The sequence below is a fragment of the Lepidochelys kempii genome, chromosome 7 (assembly GCF_965140285.1).
Source record: "Lepidochelys kempii isolate rLepKem1 chromosome 7, rLepKem1.hap1, whole genome shotgun sequence".
Taxonomy (NCBI): domain Eukaryota; kingdom Metazoa; phylum Chordata; order Testudines; family Cheloniidae; genus Lepidochelys; species Lepidochelys kempii.
This window is the reverse complement of record NC_136386.1, coordinates 73,068,554-73,089,167: the sequence shown is the minus strand read 5'-3', so window position 1 is coordinate 73,089,167 and position 20,614 is coordinate 73,068,554. Positions and strand designations below refer to the sequence as shown.

Here is a 20,614-nt window from a genome sequence, read left to right as displayed (position 1 = left end):
TGAGAACCCCCACTCCTGGGCTGTTCACGCACAGCCTCTGGCATGTAAGCTGCTTGCAACTGAATGACACTGGACAATATCTCCGGTCCTGGACAGAACCCTAGGAAACTCCATCTTGCAGTGTCCAGTTATGCCTGCTGGATGCTGCAAGCTTATATGAGTTTGTCAGTTTAACAAAGAAATTGACTACCAGGCTTGTTATCCCAAGGGAAGACTCTGTCATGCTTCAAACCAAACGCACTGCATCAGCTAGAGTAAACAAACAGATTTATTAACTATAAAGATAGATTTTAAGTGATTATAAGTCAAAACATAACAAGTCAGATTTGGTCAAATGAAATAAAAGCAAAATGCATTCTAAGGTGATCTTAACACTTTCAGTGCCCTTACAAACTTAGTTGCGTCTCACCACAGGCTGGCTGTTTGCTCTTCAGCCAGGCTCTCCCCTTTGATCAGCACTTCAGTCGCTTGGTGTGGTGTCTGTACGTATAGGTGGGAAAGAGAGGGCATGGTAAATGTCTCTCCCTTTTATCATGTCCTTTCTTCCCTCTTGGCTTTGCCCTCCCCCCTTCAGAGTCAGGTGAGGATTACCTCATCTCAGTTCCCAACTGACCAAAGGAAGAGGAGGGACTCCCTCGAGAGCCTAACGGATTCTTTTGTTGCTGCCTAGGCCAGCGTCTTTTGTTCCTGTGAGGCTGGGGTGGGTTTGTCCCATACCTGCCCTGATGAGGTGTGAACGGCCTCTCTGCTCTTGGAGAGTTTTTGCCTGTGCTTATTTTAAACCATGAGGATATATTTTCCGCCTCATAACTACATACATGAAATTATAACCTATAACATTACTGTAACAGTTACTATAATATCACTATAACAACCATGCTCAGTGCATCATGAGCCTTCTGGAGACACCCAACATGACAAACTTTGCATGACTACCACACAATCATTTTATAAAGATGAACATGGGGGTATAGGGTGTTCCTCCGAGGTACAGAGTGTCACTGATGCTGAATAGCATCTTCCTTATATGGTCATCGGAAAAAGCTGAGTGTGCAGGACTGGTGATGTGAGTGCATGCATTGGGGATAGAGAAGTGGGTTGCATGGAGTAACATTGCAGAGAGAGCAATTGCTGAAACATGCACCTTTGTGCCCCGATTCAGATTAGGTACTGTTGGTAGTAACTCAAGAAAAGCTGTGTGAGAACTGGAATCTCAGAGTGGGCCCCTGGGAATGCAATATTCAATGTTACCTTAAAAATATCTTTTGATGAAGGCTTTCAGAAACATCCCATGCCATCGACTTTCATTACTAATTGCACTGAAGCTAACAGCCCCCATTAGGGTCACTCAGCAGCACTGAGTGGCTGAAAGGCCTAAGAACTATGACACTGAGATTCAGCTAGCCAGTATGAACTAAGAAAAACCTCCACTACATGGGCCTGATTCTCATTTACACTAAGGCCCCTTTCCATCATTCTGGTAGTGTAAAAGGGGCCTTATAGTGGGGATACAGTCCAATTACACACTTTTGACACTGCCACAGTGCTGTAAGGGGGCCTTAGTATAAATGAGAATTATGCCCTGCATGTTCTTTCTGCCAAAAACTTCACAGGATAACACACAATTTCTGAAATGTGTGGTTATTTTTCACTTTCTCCGTAAATGATTTTAAAACTGAGAGGTAGAAAAGGAAGTTGAGCTTAGTGTGACTTTAATTAGTTTTAGCATGTATTTTTCCTGTTCGTTTTTAAACGCAGACTGACCGCTAATCGTAACCTATAGCTATACACAAATAGTTTTGCATCTGAGTTAATTTGATTCCTTACATTTCTGGCATAATTGTATGTTTGCATGTTCCTTAATTGCAGAGGATGAAAATTAATTCACCAGCACAGTGAAGAAATGTAAGACGACTATTATTCAAGTCAGCTAGTAAAATCAACCTTCCCCCTCCTTCTCTTTTTCTAGTCATATTAGGGTAATGTGTTGCTATTATAATGCAGATTTAAATCTGTCAGAAACAAGAAGATAACATTGTTTTTAAGTGGACACCAATTTTATAATGTAATGAAACAGAAGCCTTAATTTGAATGGGGCAAGGGCCTAACTGGGCATGTGCAGACCCTGCAGGCTTTTATATTTAAATGGAAGCTGCTGGTGCTGCTTTTTGCTAAGCTGGAGAGGGAAAAGAAGCAATCTGAGGCTCTACTGAGAAATCCTACATTTCACATAGTTCCAGAGTAGAAAAGCTGACATCCTGCTCAGTACTAAGGGAAACTGGGGTTAAATGTTTAAAATTCAGAGCAGAGCTTTTTTGTGACATCTGTCGCTTTTGGAAATTGCTTTTATTTCATCCGATGAATATTCAATCCATTCGAAGGGGCATCTTTTGCCCCCCTCAGAACCCCAACTGCACCAGTACTGTGGAGTCCCTCAAGGGTGTCTGGAATGATACAGAAGCTAATGCCTACAAACTGGTGGACCTGCCTCCTGTAGCCCCAACAGTAAGTGTGGCACTAAATAGTTTTTCTGTGGATAAAAGCTATAGCAAATAGTTCTGCTGGTAAAAGTTGCCATTAAGGGACATGGACATCTAAGGTGTGTGTTGCCTGCTCACATTTAAAGGTAGCAATGCTCTAACAAACAACATAAAAGGAAACTTAGGAAATGTCATTTTTTGAGATTCTTGTAACGATTTTAACGTTATTGTCAGCAGGGTTACATGAGCAGATGATGAAGTGGAGTGTTTAATGTTAAAGTATATACAGTATATTGTAAAACTATCAAACATAGTCCACTCCTGAATGTGAAATGATTGGCTCAGCAGTTTAAACACAACCACCAAACCCAGGACAGTTCTATAGTAGGCTGTTGGTACAAAGAAAGGGTGTACCTGAATTACAAGAGCTGCTATTTTCGGTCACCTGTAATGAAGTCTGGTTGGAGTTTTTCCATGTACTTCCATGATAAGTTCTACCAGAGCCTTTTTTTTTTACAATTGTTAAATTCTAAATAGAAGGAAACTGCTTTTTTAAAAAGCTTGAGGGTGAGGAGAATCTGTTGCACTGAGATTTCACGGAGGTTTATTCATTTGAGGAAATTAATAAAATGAGAATTTCCTCAGGTTTTCTAAAAGTCCTACAGCAACCAAAAACGAAATTAAAAAAAAGTAAAAAGCTCTTCATCAGTGCATCATTCTGGTTGCTCATATTTTGAAAATGTGTCTGCAAACACTAGTAGGAATGGAAGTTCTCTTTGTTTGCTGTTTAAAGCAGCAGAGTACAACATTTTCTTCAGTAGCAACAAGTATCTGGACCATTTAAAAAACATTAATAGAAATGGGTTCAAGCTGCAAAATTCAGTCATAGATTTTGTGAGCACTCATACTTGGTTTGGCCCAGTATAAAACAGGAGCTGTTTGCATAATTTGTGTTCAGGTTACAAACACCTGAGGGAAGGGGGGGTACTGAATTAGGTGTTTTGGTTTAGTCCAATATTTAATAGAGCAGAAAATATTTTCTTATTGATGTAATTGTATAGGAAGAACAAAGTTTGATTATTACTTTTTTCTGTAACAAAACTGATATGCACAATGTTTTAGAGGCCAGTAAATAGGTAACTTCTCTGTGCCAAGGAGCTTACAAGCTAAATTAGACGGATAATATGAAAGAGGATAGCAGACCACAGCATGGAGGGTGAAGAGAAATGAGAGAAAACAAGTGGAAAAGGAAAAAGTGCTTGACTGAGATCATGATTTCCCAAAAAACTTCAGACTTTCTCTGCTGAAAGACCTTTAGAAATCAAACCACTTTGCTTATATTAAGTTCTTTTATCGTTAAAATTTCTAACAGTTTTTAACTTATACACAGTTCTGCTTAACAGAATGCTAGAGCGACTGCATATCTTTTTCAGGATTTAGAAAAGAATCTGAGATGCAACACTAGTTGCACAACAGGACAAAAATCATACAGCAGAGAGCCTCACTGCCCACTAGACATTGGGGCTTAGAAGTTGACGTCACCCTGCTGAAACCATAATTGCAGTAGGATTACTTTCTTTGCTTCTGCTCCTAACCACAAAGAAAATGCCTATGAAAGCAAGCTCTGAAAACAGATCAAGGAGATGTGAGGAGTAACATGTTTTATCAGACATATGGGGCCTATTGCGATGGCAGAACCCATAGCCGACGTTCAGAATTTCTGCTTTGTTTATTTTTCTGGGATGTATAATTTGCTCCAGTATAAAATCATAACTTGTAATAAATCTGGATGACTAAACCACCCTAAACTGCACAGGGAATTCCCCTGTCTCCGTTAGTATCAGCACCCAAATTTGGAGCAAGAAGAAGTGCCAGTTATGTGATTGAAACTTATTACCAAAATCTGAGGTATTCTTGGAGCCAGGCTATATACTCTGTTAAAAATGGGCACTTCTCTGAACTTGTGAATTCAGTTTGAAGCTAATTTATATCAGGAGGGCAGTAAGATCTTAGTTCCTGTTTGTTTTTTTCTTTTCTTGTTTTATCTTGTTATACATACTAAATTGAATGCCAAATTCCTCTAGTATCTCTGAGAGGAGTACTTGCAAAATGCCCTGATCCTGCTCTGTTTACTTCACAAAGCCTTTTCAAATGCTCTGTATAATTCTAAACACTGTGGACCAAACCAGGTCACTTGCATACAAAATCATGCTGTCATTTTTAAAAAAGAGATATACTTCTCAAATAAAGCCATGTGCACATAACAAGGCTTAACACGTGTATGCAGAGAGGGATACTGAAATACATTCAAGTCCCAGGACAATGTCCTGAAGATTCAGTTTCCCTGTAAGTGAAAATTAGATCTTGCATCATATCACTACTATTAGGAAAGTGTGAAAAGTAGAAAATCATTTCTTTACACATAGAAAATAAATTTATGAACAAACAGTTTCATATATATGTCTGTTGCTGCAGACCTCATTCCCAACTTCAGTGGGACTTTTTAATAACTAAAGTCTCCAGGATAAGACTTGTTAAATGTATGATTTTTTTTGGTTTACTGAGCTGGAAAAATAGAACTCTCTCTTCTGAAAATAGTTTGCAATTTATTCACTACACTTTTCCTTCTGTGTCACAGAGAAGGAAATGCCAGCGGGAAGAGTCAGACTTTAAAAGGGTATGTGTTCTTTCATTCCTGCAATTAAATTAATTTATTCAAAGGTGAACTGAACTTTTAAAAGCTCACTTTAAAATAACTGCTTAAGAGTCCATCTTATTAGAAAAATACATGTAAATGCAGTGCAGACTAGTGGTTAGAGCAGGGAACAGGCATCTGGGACTAATACTGGTTCTGCCAAAGACACTCACTGTGACATGGGGGAACTCACTTAGGGCACAGTTGTGCCTGGTCTTCTGCAGGTAAGGCTCCTCCCATCCTCTTCTCTCACACCTTGTACCCATGTACAGGGACTGGACAGGATCCCATTGAAGAGTGCAGGTCCTCTCCCTTCCTAGCATCCTTCATGAGTGGTAGATACCCTGGCTGCCTGAAGTTTGCCCCTCTTCTTCCCCAGCACTAGCCAGCGGATCTGGCCAGGCACAGAGGGGTGTAGACATTGCCCCCTTTTCGGGGTAGTCAACCAGCTATTGCATTCATTCCTCAAAGGTTCCTAGAGGAATTCTGCCTTAATTATAACCCTTTAGGGCCACTGATATTTCATACAGAACAATAAGGGTCTATATCTTTTTGACCTCCAGTGTCAGGTCTAGAGGAGTGAGATTTGGACAAACTTGTCTGGCTATCAAACACTTCCTTTTCTCCCAACCCCCAAAAGTAACCCAAGCCTCAGAAAAGCTTACTGCATATTAACTAAAAATATATTCACTTCTGTTTTAGATGTTGTGTTAGAGGACATTGGCAAGTATTAAGTTCACCCCTCAGAAAAAAAATACTGTTCTCCCTGTTTCTACTCCTTGTCTTCTGCAGAGTACCATCCAAACACCAGCCTTCACTGCAATTACAAATATATTCACTCTATGTTTTAGGTAGTATAGGCTTGATCCTGCACTCTTGTCACACTCCAAACTTCCATGGATGTCACTAGGAGTTAAGTGTCCAAGGAATGTGTGATATGCATTCACATCAGAAAACCCAGACTTGTCCCTTTCTTCTAGTGCATCCACAATGACACACTTAAAACTGCTGGAAAGAAAGGTATGCTAACATGATGAAACTGGAATTCCCTGCCACAAGACTCTATTGAGGCACAGAGCATAATGAGATTTAGAAAAGGATTACACATTTATACGGATAATAAAAGTATCTTCCTTTAGGGTTATCATATACAAGAGATAAAACAGCCTTCCAGCTTCAAGGTATAAACCAAATGTTAAACTGCCTAGGGTGAGAAGAAAACTACTTCTATAACTTACACCTTTCTCTAAAACTTATGGTACTGGCCACTGCCAGAGGTAGGACAGTAGTCTTTGGCCTGATCTGGTATGGCATTTTCTATATTCCATAGCAAGCAAACAATACCTAACTAAGCCTCCAAACCAAATGTGGTATGACTGCCAGAGCTGAAAACCTTGAACAAATTGCTGTGTTATTATCCAGGTTTTCATATATGCTTCGGTATTACTGTAAAACTAACCTTCACATTCACACATATCCCTCAAATGCAGTCCACACCTAGATGATTTGATTCTATGGCCCTTGCGTTGGTATAGCCCCTGTAATGGAGTGGGCTCCCTGCAATCTATTTCCTCAATGATTTTCACAATGTCAATATTTGTGTTACTGAGAGATGTGTAACATTTAATTGTCTAATACAATACGAAGGAAGCCTACTTTTTCCCAATGAATTGTTTCTGCAGATTTAGTACCATGCTAACACATCCTCAGCACAATGAGCCTGTATGTATACTCAAAAAGAAAAGGAGTAAAGGAGAAAAGGAGCTGTAGCTCACGAAAGCTTATGCTCAAATAAATTTATTAGTCTCTAAGGTGCCACAAGTACTCCTTTTCTTTTTGCGAATACAGACGAACACGGCTGTTACTCTGAAACCTGTGTGTATACTGGCACCCAGTGGTAAAAAGCCTCAGATGCAAGTGTCTTTATTCCCTTCGCTCTTGGTTGGCTCAAGGAAAGCTGAGGGACATTCTTCACCTGCAGGAAGCCCTTAACCTTTCAGCTCACAGTTTTAGTTTCTCCATAAAACATTTGATATCCTGAGCCACGTTATATGAAACAAAAACAGCAGTGTCTGTTTTAAAGGGTAAAATATGTGGTATGCTTTGTTGTTTTTCTTGCCTCCTCTATAACCTGTATAGTGAAGGAGTGCTCCATAGAAGAATACATAAGGGAACAGTGCTATATAGAAACTCAATCTAAATGCTCCCACAGAGTTATGCAATCAACGGGTAAGGTACCTGTAACCTTGCCTTGACAAGGACCACAACAATGGTTACTGCATTCTTTTTTAAGTACTAATACCTTCAGATGACAATGGGGAACAGAGACTAAACAAGGCCCGTGTGCTGTGGAAACAATAGAGAAAAGCAATATGAATTGTCTTACTTCTTGATTGTCCAGCTGACCTGATTTCCTTAAGCAGTTTCTCTCCCTCCTCCTCCTCCTCCCTCCCCCGCGGCTTCTTTTGACCTATAATTCTATTTAGAAAATCTAGAGCCAGATTCTACTCAGTGATGCAAACATTTTGTTCCCCTACTGATGTCAATGAGAGCTATGTATGCTAACCCAGTTTTGAGCGCTTAGGACCTGATCCAATGCCTTTTAAGTCAATTAAAGTCTTTCCACTTTCTTTTGATAAGGCCCTTACTTTTCAGGAAAAAATATGAAATGAAAAATGTTTTAAAAGTAGGCATTATCCTCCTAAAGAATGGCAAAAATTAGATTATAGGATCTGAGTCCCAAACATTGGGAAAATTCAGATTGTAATGTAGATCCACATTTTGTGACTTTGGCCCATCTTTAATACCTCTCTACCAAAAATTTTTCTTTTGCCATTTATTATACATATACTTGTTATTAAGCCTTGACATTTACTTTTGGTCCTGAGTGATTTCCTTCCTAGATGATTTGTTTCCAAACTTGTATTTTCCTTTAAATAGCCTTCCTCTCTAATTGGACTTTACTTATTCATTGTATATGATCGTTTTTGTACTTAATCCTGGCTTGTAGTTATTTATTATTTTAATTCAAATCAAAGGCATTTTTGCAATTTGTTCTTTTTAACCATGACAAGTTCCTTCAGTTGTTGTACTTCTATTATCATGACCAAGGTCTGTGTAAAAAGACAAATACAGGAAAAACCACAGAAAAAATAGAGAACTGGTTTTTCATATAGAAAACCTTAATCAGGTCTGTGTATTATAACAATTAAAAATGTTCCAATCTCAGTTTTACTGTGTTAGAAAAGGAGATTTATTTTCTCCTTTAAAGTAATTTGAACGCAGACCCCTATTATTGATACAGTATTTTGTGTTACTGTACTGTACTGTCTGAGGGCCAAATTATGCAATCTCTACTCACGCAAAATCCCCATTTATATTTCTATGCTATGTGGCTGAGTCATACTTGCTGTAGAAACCTAAACTGTGAATTTCTCAACTCTTATGAAATTAAATGGTCAACCTTAATGTAATATTAATATTTTCCCCTACAGATAATCTGCCACAACCATGCCTCAGACAGCTTGCCATATGTTTAAATCCCATTAATGTAGAAACACCAAGGAATGTGGCTTACTGACTGGTCTAGCTGCAGGTAGGTCCTCTGTAAGCAAGCAGTGATAATCACAATTAAAATTCCACAGCCACTCCTGTGGCCAGGTTTGGCTATCACTTACACCAGTCTAAATTCAAAGTATCCCCATTAACGCTAGCTGACACAGCCAACCTCAGAGGGCTAATTGAGAATAGAAGGTAGCCACTATTTGCATAACGTTCAAAATAATTGGGATGCCACTGACACAAAAGGGTACCACCATAGCAATGAGTGCCATGTTATAGAAGGAAACTAGAGGGGGAGACTGTGAGGTAAAGTCAGGAGGGGTTGGCCTCGGCCCAACTCCAATTAAGGTTGCCACCTGACCTCTTTTTAACCAGCCTGGACAGTTTTTCTCCTGAGTTGCCGGACTCAGGTATTTTCAAATTACTTGTAAGTTTCAAGTGAACCCCTCCTCCCAGCACATTGCAACTGGCAATCATAGCTGCATGCACATAGAGGGATGCCGGCAGCTGCTTCAACTACAGCCCACAGGTCCCATAGCATATGTCTACACTGTAATGTAAGACCAGGGTTAAGGGGACCCAGGGCTGGACCATCTACACTGATTGTAATCCCTAGGTTAAGAATTGTCTAGCCCAGGCTTGAACCCAGGGCTCTGGTATCCACACTACAGCACATATACCTGAGTCAAATCAACCATATCCCAGATGCCCTAGTGTTCTCCCAAAATGTGGTCACTCTAGCCCTTTGACTGTGGTGCACCATAGGAAAACTTTTCTGTCCTCCCTGCACATTACAGGAGGTTTGAATAGACCACCAGCACACCCTGCCAAGGAGTCATTTTGGTCTGCACGCTTCCAGTTAATGTAGCCAACAACATGGAGGATGCATCTTTCGAAGAACTTCTGTTGCTTGTGCTTTCATCCTGTGACAGGAAACAACATTTAACCATTGCCAGGCAGGCCAGCTGCCATTACCACACCAAAATACCAGAAACAAGAGAACCTTAAAGAAAAAAGTGCCATGGACAAGTGCAAACAATGAAGCCATGTACAATACAGAAACCTCCCTACTGTTGACTGTCTCCTACATTCTCCTTTCCCCATGAACCTGGCACTGGGCAGGAGAGGGGTGCACTCAACTGCATGGGCCACTCAAGCTGTTTCTGGTCTGCATCACAGTACCACTGAGGGGCTCAGGCCATGATATGGGTAATGCAGCAGGAGCTGATGCTCTTGCGGCCAGTAGTGATATGAGCCACTCAAGCAATCCTTTCTGAGGAGCTCTGTCCCCCTCCCTCAGCCGCTGTTCCTGTTCCAGGAACTGTGAAGCGAGTGCCTGTTCCTGTGCTGAAACCCTGTCCTCAAACTGTGCAGCCAACCTGCCTTTCCTCTGGCTGTAATTCCCTTTGTCTTTGGTACTGGACCTGTATGTTGGCCCTGTCCAGAACTTCAACCATAAATTCATCATGGAAATGCTTTCCCTTGGAATGGTCTGTGAAGGTATCTGGGGACAAGCTTGCACTGAACTGTGGGTGAGCTGTGGAGATGCTGCAGCCAGGAGATATTGAGGGGCCTGGAACAGGACAGGACACAGAGGGTTATAGCCTTAAATACCCCAGAGAAGGAGCACAGAACAAGTCCTTGTGAAACTTCAAGGACATAAAATGTTACTTTTCAAGACTGAACTTTAATAGATTCTAAGAGGGATGCTTTAAACCAAAGAAGCTCCTTGGACATGGCCTGATTAGTCACAGCGAAATAAGTGCAGAGATGTTACTTTTCAAGACTGAACTTTAGTAGATTCTGAGTGGGATGCTTCAGACCACAGAAGCTCCCTGGACATGGACTGATTAGTCACAGCGAAATAAGTGCAGAGACAATGGTAAGTTTAAAAATTCAAAGCTGTTTTCTTTCCCCCTAAAAATTGCAGAACTACTTGGGGTTGGGGGGCGGGGGCGGAGTCAGTGGCCATGTCACAAAAGCTTTTTCTATCATTTTAGGCCTTCCACATTTTGGAGGACTTAACAGTTCTTGTGGGGCCCAGTTGGCAAAGGGCGATGTTATTCCAAGCGGTTGGTGGGAAACCTGCAGTGTGTGCAATCGAAGTATTCAAACGTAAAGTGACAGCACATCTATGGGCAGAGTGGATCGGTCAGCTACTAAGGAGGGCCTGGAAAATAAGTCCTTCCCTGAAATGTGACGAACTATCTGGAGTTCCTGCTTCAGGACAAGTTTGCAGATATCCACAAAGGGATATCAAATGATTTTGTCACCTATGGACTCCATTTAACTAAAACGGACTCGATTTGTAAATGGAACACACTGCCCCCTCCCCCAGTTCACTGTTTCCATGTGGTTCGTCAACTGCTGAGTGGTTACAGAGCGGCGTAGGTACAGACATGGCAATGTAAGGTTACTGTTTTTAAGAAACAGGAATGCCCTAGCAAAAGTCTGTGCCTTCCCAGTAAAAATTCACTTTCGAGGTGTGTTTACTGTTTGCATTTCCTGGTCACCATTTTGAACTCCACGGAGTAACAGGGGGGAAGCCAAGGCACTGATATACAATCTGCCACTAGCAGAGATACCCTGCTAGCTCGGGCTTCTAATAACTTTGGCTTTGGGTCCTTTGGGGGGCATCAAACAGCTCCTCTGAGTACAGCCCCACCAGGTGCCGCTGCTGCATCTGTATCAAAGGCTCCTCTGGATCTAGTTTCAACAACAGAGTCATTTTGCTGGCCTCACTCTGCACCTGCTGCTGGCTCTCATTGGTCCCCATGCTGGATTCAGGGGCCAGCAGAGTACCATCCCACATGGGCAGGCTAGCATGCACCAGCATTGGCTCTATGCAGTCAGATCCCAGTCAAACTCCTAAAATGGACATGCTGTCAGCAAGTTGCCTGAGGTGTGGGTCTTGTTTTCCTGTACACAATCTTCAGCTGCTTAATCTGCTCCTTGCACTGGTCACACCATTCCAGTAAATTTTCAGTGCTGCCAGCTTCTTCGCTATTTGCTGGTATGCATGATCATTCTTGGTGCTCTTATTAAAGTCCACTGTTTTGAGGGCCTTGTACCAGAGATTTACCAAAATCTGGCTGTGCTCCCACAAACAGGAAGCAGTGCACTTTCCAAAAGACTTCTGTTCTGTCTCCATTGCAAACACAGATGTCTCTGAGGTATTTGCACCTTGGCAGTCAGAAGGGTTAAATGCCGACTCACCAAACTGCTGCACTACACCAAGGGGGGCTGTTTCCATTTCCCTAGAGTCGATTGTCCTCTCTATCCCAAGAATTGCCAAAGGAAATTGGTCCATGGGACTGTGGGATACTTTTGGGGGACTCCCAGAGCATGAGTTCAGTGGGGCAGCATCTACACTGAAGAGCAAGAGGGCTGAAACTCTGGGTCCCAGTTTGATGCAAGCTCGGACCCTCAGCCCCCACAAGATCCTGTGACCCTAGATCCAAGTGCAAGAGATTTGCGTGTAGATAGAAGGAGTTTTAGGTCAAGTCTGAGTCTGGGCTTACATTGCAGTATAGGGTATGACACTGCAGTGTATGCCCAGGGTTTGAAATGAGGCTCAAGTCTAACTCCCTCTTCTATCTATCCCAAATTGCTCTAACCCAGGGCTCAGACCCAGGGTCCCAGGACCTCGCTAGGGTGGAAAGTTGAGTCTGCATCAAGCTGGGACCCGGGATTCTAGCCCTATTGCTCTGCAATGTAGATGCAGCCCAATGGGATTCATGCTCTGAATACTCCAAAAGTATCCCACAATCCCATGGGCCTATGTTTTTGTCCTCTGGACAGTCATGTTTGGTGGACAGTCAAGTTTCCCCCCCCTTCACCAGGCACAAACTTAGAGTTGTCAGGTTGTGGGTGGGCACTAGGAAGTCTGGGATATGGGTGGTTGGACGCGGGTCTGCATAATGCAGTGTAGCCCGGGGTGGGGAGGGGCACAGGCAAGTGTGGGAGTGGGTCCCACAGAGGGGAAGAAGAGAGGGTCAGTTGGGTGCCTGGGAGGGATACGGGGGAGTTGCAGTTTTCTGCCTCAGAGGTGGCAACCCCATGTCCTAGCTGCCTCATCCACTGGCAGGCCTCCTTTATTAGGATGGCTGCTATCAGTTAGTTCTAGAACAGATAAGGAGTGTTAGGATTAGCTGGCAGCTAGTGCTGGCGGGAAGTAGGCCTCTTCCTACCACTCCACCCCCACTTGCCAGGAGATGCATATTGTCTGTTCTGCATTTCTGGGAAGACTGCTATCCCTGCCCTCACCATACCACACAACACTCTTGAGAACCCTACTTTCCATCCCTTCTCCTGCATTCTTGGTAGGAGATGCTCCAGCTGAGCACTTCCATATCCCTCTTAACAACATTAAACATGACAATTTAGAGACATGTTTTCCAGCTGCTTCTACTAGTCTGGCCTGCTCCTGTACTGCACAGGAAATGGAACACCCCTTCCCTCTCAATTTGTTGGCAATCCTGCAGATAACTGCTGGGAGTGGAGAGCTCACACCTTCCTTCCTTTCCCCTCAGGGATTTGCTTGGATCATCTGTATTTACAGCAGGGTCAGCCTGCACAGCACTCCCTTCTGTCTCACAGCACCTTCTGGCCCCTTGTCTGTACCCAGATGGAGCATTGATAAGTAAACAATGGTCCCATAAAATAGAAGGGTCTTCCACCCTTTCTGGGCTTAGTTCTTTTATGCTTTCTTACAGATCACTGATTCTCAGGGTTCCCCAGGCCCACCAGTCTGGCTCTTCACAAGGTAGATCCTTATTTCCAGACTATTTCCTGGCCACCTGCCTGGGGTTTAACATGGCCACATGCCTCCCTCATGCTGTCCTATCCCCACACGACTAGTCACAGGAGAGAATCCCCCTCCTGCAACACTCTTCCCCAGTGGGGTTCTCCTAGCCTTTTATGACTCCTTCCCACATGGATCTGATAATTGACCCAAACCATCTGATCCCCAGCTGATCAAGATCAGCAAGTAAAGTCATGAGACAGCTACTGACTGGTCACAGGAGAGGCTGTGATCTGGATAGTAGGCATCCTGTGCTGGGCTCAGAAGTGGGTAGCTGCATGTCAGCAAGCATCTCAACTGGGCTTTATTCTGGACCAGTCTGATTCTTGCAGTTCAGTAATCATGGCATGTGATGGCATCAGCTAACTCCCTTGAATTATGAGCTGTGATGACAGCACCCTCACCACCCCAAAGTTATTGTTCTGCATCTCAGAGTGGGAAAAGCTTGGTTGTAGATAAGAGAACTGAGCTGTTAATCCATGTGAAACAGGATTGCTCTTTGCTTTTTCCAGAGATCATATTAGTGTGGTCTGAGCTACTACTATTTTGGCACATGCAGATCAATGGCAGTGGAATAGGTGCAGAAAGATATTAACTGACCGATGAGTTTTAGCTCCTTCATCTAGGGGCCAGAGGTCTGATTCTGAATCACAAGAGCATTACCTATGATGGCTATGGGCTCTTTTGACCAGGTGATGTGCATCTCTTGGACTGTGAAGCCAATATTTTCAATCTGGATATACCATCTTGGACTGAGAACTGGTGGCAAGGCTATAGGCATCTGTGGTGGCTTGTCCTGGCATCAAGAGTTAAATTCCTTTTGGGGAGGATTAGAATTATTGCAAGAGAATAGATCCTTGACCTCACCTATGCTGAGGTGCAAAATACCCTTTCCTATTATTTAGACATTGACTTGTTTATGTCTGAAAGAGGTTAGGTCCCCGTGTAGCACAATTTGGGATTTTCCTGCAAATTAGCTAGCATGGGAGGACTGTATCTTGCCTATGCTTCTGAATTGTGCTGATCCATTAGGACCATAGAAAGTTACATGCTCAGGGTATGCATGTCAAAAGTGGGCAGGGTGGTGACATTTTGGGTATCATTCCCCTTCCATCTTCCACTGCTATCAGGTCACCATGCCTCTTAGCTGTTATTGTCTAAGTCACAAAGTTGGGGCCATGATAAAAATGGAACTTGTATTGAACACAAATGTTTAAAAAAATGTTTGTTTGTTTTTTTCAATCCTCAATTTAATCTGTAAGGAACAGTGTTGTTCACCACTACAAGGTAATCAGGTCATGAGGGTATTAGTAATTCAGCACTGGTTAGTCAATGGGAGAAACCAGATTTCTACTCTATTAAAGTCTTGAATAAACAAGTGTTTATCGACTGGACTTACCATTTTCACTAAAGATGTGTAATATTTATTTATTAGAAAACTAGCCAATGATTTAAGGAAATAATAGAAATCAAACTTTACCACAGGCATTGAAATTCTCATCGGATGAAAATTACAAAGAACAAACTTGCTGTTATTTACAGCATTCCTTGAGGTCAAATGCAATAGAGTCCCAGTGTATTTCTGTCAACTATTATGTATTTTGTTTTGTTTTTGTTTGCTCCTTTAGATTTTCCAATCTCTGAAACACTAAACTGGTAGTAAAAACAAAAAAATGGCCCTTGACTCAAATGTTGCTGATACAATCATGCCTGCCATGTTTATTTGCAAAAGAGGAATAAAAATAAATGTAATTTGAAAGGGATTAGTTTACTCCAAAGTGTTTGTTTTTATCCAGCTTTTAACCTCCTTTATCCATCTCATCTCCCAGAAGAATAGCAGATGCTAGCACATTCAGTTAAGTACCACTGTTCATTTATGAATTCCTGCTTGTTCTGTAGGAAATGACAGTGCAAGAGGTTCCTCATGCCTTCCCTACACTGGATGTTCCAGACCATGCCCACTACACAATTGGAACTGTCATTCTGATGGTGGGGATCACCGGAACGCTGGGTAACTTCCTGGTCATCTATGCTTTCTGCAGGTACATATACATCTCGTTTGTTCTGTGTGTCTTAAATATTCCTGTGGATAGACTTTAATACTGGTGGGATTGTGTTAAGGAAATGTGGTACAGGAACACTATCATTATGATTGTACTAATGCAAACTAATGAGCTGTGCATCAAAGTAACCCAGATCCATGGCCTTGTATTTCTTATCTTGCATATGAAATAGGCCTTAATGAAAGGTGAAGTATAATTTGCTGCTAGTGGTTTTGATAGTGGAAGTATCCCAAACCAATCTCTCAGATTTTCGTTACAACTCCCTGTGATAGTTATGCAATATCCTGGATAAACCTTATTGAATTAAGTTAAACCTTATTTAATTAAGCTGAATACATTTGGGAACCATTGTATTTAAAATGCAATTGTTTATGTGTTATTGTGAGATTGTATGTAACTTCTCTAGGTGGAGGGTTTATGCTAATGTAATTCCTCTGGATATCAGCCCTTTGAAGGCCTGTTACCTATTCACAGTCTCTTCAAAGGTTCAGACTGGATTCTAGAGACCAGTGGACAAAGAAAGGATGTTGGGATAAATAACCTGGTGGTAAACTGACTCAGGGCTTTTTGTTCAGATCCAGCAAATGGACAGGACTTCTGGTCCATAGAGGGCCCCAATCCTTAGGAAAGGTTTGGAAGGACTTTGGCCTATTAAGGCCCCATAAGACTGTGAGTGATGAAGTAGAAACCACATGAAAACCTTTGGGTAGGGCTTTCAAGGACTGCTCCTGCCAGAGGCCATGTTGAAGGGGTGATCTCTGGTGAACTTTTAGCATGCGTGTAGGTTCTTTTATTGTTTTTAGTGTTTTCTCTATAATGCTTTTCTCTGAAGAACAAACTGTGCTTGCTCAGAGAGAGCTATGTGATAACTTATAACAGTGGGCAATTCACCGTGATTAGTCTATGAAGAGAAAGCAAGTACGTCTGCTTAGACAGCCTGTCTTCCGATGGGAATAACACTTCAGCCTGGGAACACCCTGGTCAGATGGGACAGAGATGCAGATCTCCACCCAAGTGAAGAGATGGCTGGGGAGCCATAAGCCTAGGGGTGCTCTTGATGGACCATGGAAAGAGAATACAGGTGCAGTTGACCTGAACTATGACCTCCCCCGCATCTAACATTTTCTGTTATGTTTCATAGACTATAAGGTCAGAAGGGGCCATTTTGTGATCCTCTCGTGTGTGTCCTCTGAGGACAAAACTCAGGACCTTCAGATTATGAGACTGATACGCTGCCGACTGAGCTAGGCTGAACAAGAGCATTTATATCAGATATTGACCCTTCTGTGGTGTTTGAGACTTGGCCTGCCCACCCAGGAAGATGCTACCATACAGCCTACACAGGGTGGGGGAAGAATACTGCCGCAGCTGGGAGAAGACTAGAGCAGTATTGTGGTGTGTCCCAATCTGGAAGAGGCAGCTCAGCAGGAAATCTGGCAGCAACAGCCGTGTCTGTGGTAGGGGACAGGTGTGGGGCTGGCTGTGTCTCTCCGTGGAGTTATCTAAAAATGTAGAGGCGGGTGGGGAGACTAGAGTAGAACTGCAGAGCTGGGGGTGCACTGATACTACACATACCCACCATTGATGCGGTATCAGAAGTTGCATAGCAATAACAAACCACCAACTGCCTAAAGGAGTCAGTCTGTAAATAGTTACTGAGTATTTTGCTGCCCCTAAAACTGCAATTGCAACAGTGCTTTAAAATTGGTGATTGTGGGCTGGTCCAGGGAACATCTGCCAGTTTCTCTAGGAAAACAGAACCTCTTGAGACAGCCTTGTAATGCACAAAGATGGCCAGGGGCTGGAGGGGAGTGACTGAAATGATGTGTGCCCCTGGAACAGCTCTAAGTTACACTGGGGGCAAAACAGAATATTTGCCCTACACACTGATCCTCCTGGAATGCATCTTCTATGCTACAGCTCTCAGGAGGTGCAACATATTATCTGGCCAATTGTGTCTGAGACTGAAAACTCAGGAAAGCAGCTGTAGAGACATTAGATAAAGTGTCACAATTTCAAACAGAATAAAAAGCCAGAATCATTAAGTACTGATATTAAGAACTCTCAATAGCAAATAAGTTTGTACAAAAACACTACAGGACACTCTATTTTATGTTCGCGCGAATAATTTATGGAGGTGGGTATGTAATAAGTATGGCAATAGGTCCCTTCAAACTCAGTGCCTGGTGCAGTGAACTGCCTGTCATGGAGAGGAGTTGAGATAAAATAAAATGCTGCATGTGGTATAAAGTCAGCCTCCTTAATCCCCATATTTGGAAGTTGCTGTTAATCTCATCAGCAGTGGAAAATGTCCCCTCAGCTCTGCATGACCCAGATCTAGAAAATCCATAGAGTACATCAACTTTAATTTCCTGTTAATCATGGACACAGGGTGCAGTGGGTCAAAGTATTCAGAGAACAATGTCTTCTATTCCTGTTTCTGAGCTGGTTATCAAAACCAGTCCATATCCTCTACTAAGGCACAAAGAAGTGTAAGGAGTTTGCTATTAAAATGATGGTGTCTCATTTAGCTTCTCTCTTCAGGAAAATCAGAAGCCAGTTTGATGTAGCTTGACATATTCTACACCTTGATATTTGTGAAGCTGCCAGTGCTCACAGCAAAGAGCAATAGAGAGCCAAGGTGGGTGAGAGAATATATTTTATTGGACCAACTTCTGTTGGTGAGAGAGACAAGCTTTCGAGCTACACACAGCTCTTCTTTGGTTCATGAAGAAGAACTCTGTGTAAGCTCAACAGGTTGTCTCTCTCACCAGCAGAAGTTGGTCCAGTAAAAGGTATTGCCTCACCCACTCTAATATCCTGGGACCATCATGGCTACAATAACACTGCATACAGCAAAGAGCAATGGCATAATTACCCACAGATCAGCGCTTAGCAATGTTCCTTCTGATCTCTTCTCTGTAGGAGTAAGAGCCTTCGAACTCCAGCCAACATGTTCATCATCAATCTAGCTATTAGCGACTTCCTAATGTCCATCACACAGGCTCCAATTTTCTTCACTACCAGTCTCCACAAGCACTGGATTTTTGGCAAGAAAGGTTTGTACATATATCTCCTGAAAGATAATTTAGTTTGTTGTCCATGGTAATGACTTCAAGTTAAGAATTGACAGTATAAGTATCAAAGCTATGCAAAACTATAGTTACTAAAGCCGAAAGCACATAAAAACTGCCTGGTTTCAAGTTTTGTTGAGCATTCAGGACTTAGTCCAAGTTTGTCAAAAGGTTTAGAACAAGCTTGGGTCTGTACTTGGAGTTATTTATATTTTAGAGGTATAGATATGATAACAGCTGAAATTTGACAGTTTTCAATGAGTTTGATTTTGAATTTTGGACAGGTGTATGACAAGGAGTTGATACAGATGCAAAAATCAAAATTTGTTTTTATCTTTGTCCTTTAAAAAGCCAGAGGAAATTACACTAAAAACTACATTAAAAGAAGGGTATTTAGGTTGTAAAGTCAAGTATTAAAAAGTTAAATGCCAGATTTATGATTGTCTGTGTGACCTTCAGTGAGCCCCTTTGTGCATGTGCATTATGATACAGTTTTAATTACATGATCACATACTTTTTTTTCTCTAGAATGTTTGTCTCCTTCAATGCAAATACTGGATGCACAAAAGGGGAAATCAAGTTTGCATGGGAAACCATAAATCTGGTATTTCCTAACTTCTGAGTGCTTGACTTTGCAACCTAAATTACTTTCTTCTAATGTAGTTTCTGTTTGTTATAAATATATTTACATCACGAAGTCTATACCATTACTGCAAGAATAGTGAGATAGAAAAAGGTCTTCTCTAATGTTTGATAAACAAACATACTCTCTCACAGCTCGCATTCACTCACAATCATCTCGCACCTGAATTTAAAAAAGAGAGGAATAAGGCCCAGGAGCACCTGCTCCCAGCATATCATCTGCCACTGGCACTAATTAACTAGAATATGGAATTTTTATCTTGATCTTTCTGCTGCTAGAAAGCCTGACAATAAATGTAAGATTTTACAATGTAAATATAAACCAAATATTCTCAGTGTGGTCAGTGAATATGCTTTGTATTTCACGCATTGGGTCTAAACTACCAAACATCCCTCATCAAACATGAGTTACTGTTGTTTATGTGACAGCAGTGCCCAAAATATGCTAAGTGAGAGACAGGCATACAGGAAAACACAGTCCCTGCCCCAAAGAGCTTACAATCTATAAAGACAAAGCCAGACAAAAGGTGGGTGAAGGGGATACAACATCAAGGAAAGTGATCTGGATAGGAAATGGAACATGATTTGGTTTATTTAAATATACATATGAACTATCCACCCCTGGTCCTTTCTCCCCCTCTCCCGCTTGGTTTTTAATGCGTGTCAGTTACCTTTTTATTTTAAACTGTCTACTTTCAGTGTCTAATCCTTGCCTCTTAAACCTTGTCCAACTATCCTTTCCAGTGACCCATCCCTGATTCTCCACAGGCTCAAAGCTATGTGCTGCTTCACTGAGCTCTCCCTTCCCCCTGCCTACCAACACCAGAGATTCAGATTTAAGGTGAAATCCTGGCTCCTTATAAATGAATGGCTAATCTCCCAATGAGTTCAGTGGAGCCAGGATTTCACCCTCTGTGTATGAGACAAATACACAGATCATACAGCCAATCTGATGGGGCCCATCTGTTATACGGCCTAAGCAAATCTGTGGAATAAAGACTCTTCAGGTGGGATTCACAAAGGTATTTAAGTGCCTAACTCCCACTGAAATCAATGAGAGTTAGGTACCTAAATACCTTTGTGAATCCCACCATTTGACTCTTTCCATGCAGGGGCTACTCTTCCTCTTGCTGCAATTATTTCTTGCATGCATGTGGTGCGGGAGGTGAACAAGAGGAATGGTATTGAAATGTTGGTTATTGTTGACTTGCTCATTAAATTAAGTAGATAATAACAAATGCTTGTTTCTGCAGTTCTTCATGTTACAAAACTGAAAAGACTATACACAGATGTAT

The 20,614-nt window shown here is 42.0% G+C and overlaps 1 protein-coding gene across 1 annotated transcript in view; it reads left to right on the top strand.

Annotated features, from left to right (window-relative positions):
* The first annotated feature begins 2,358 nt into the window (after positions 1-2,358).
* The window catches only part of OPN4 (opsin 4), a 36,446-nt gene continuing 18,190 nt past the window's right edge, over positions 2,359-20,614 (top strand). The window contains exons 1-3 of the mRNA XM_073354916.2: positions 2,359-2,505; positions 15,440-15,582; positions 18,529-18,662. Of these exons, the coding sequence (XP_073211017.2) occupies positions 2,359-2,505; positions 15,440-15,582; positions 18,529-18,662 (424 nt within the window). The remainder of the gene's footprint in view (positions 2,506-15,439; positions 15,583-18,528; positions 18,663-20,614) is intronic.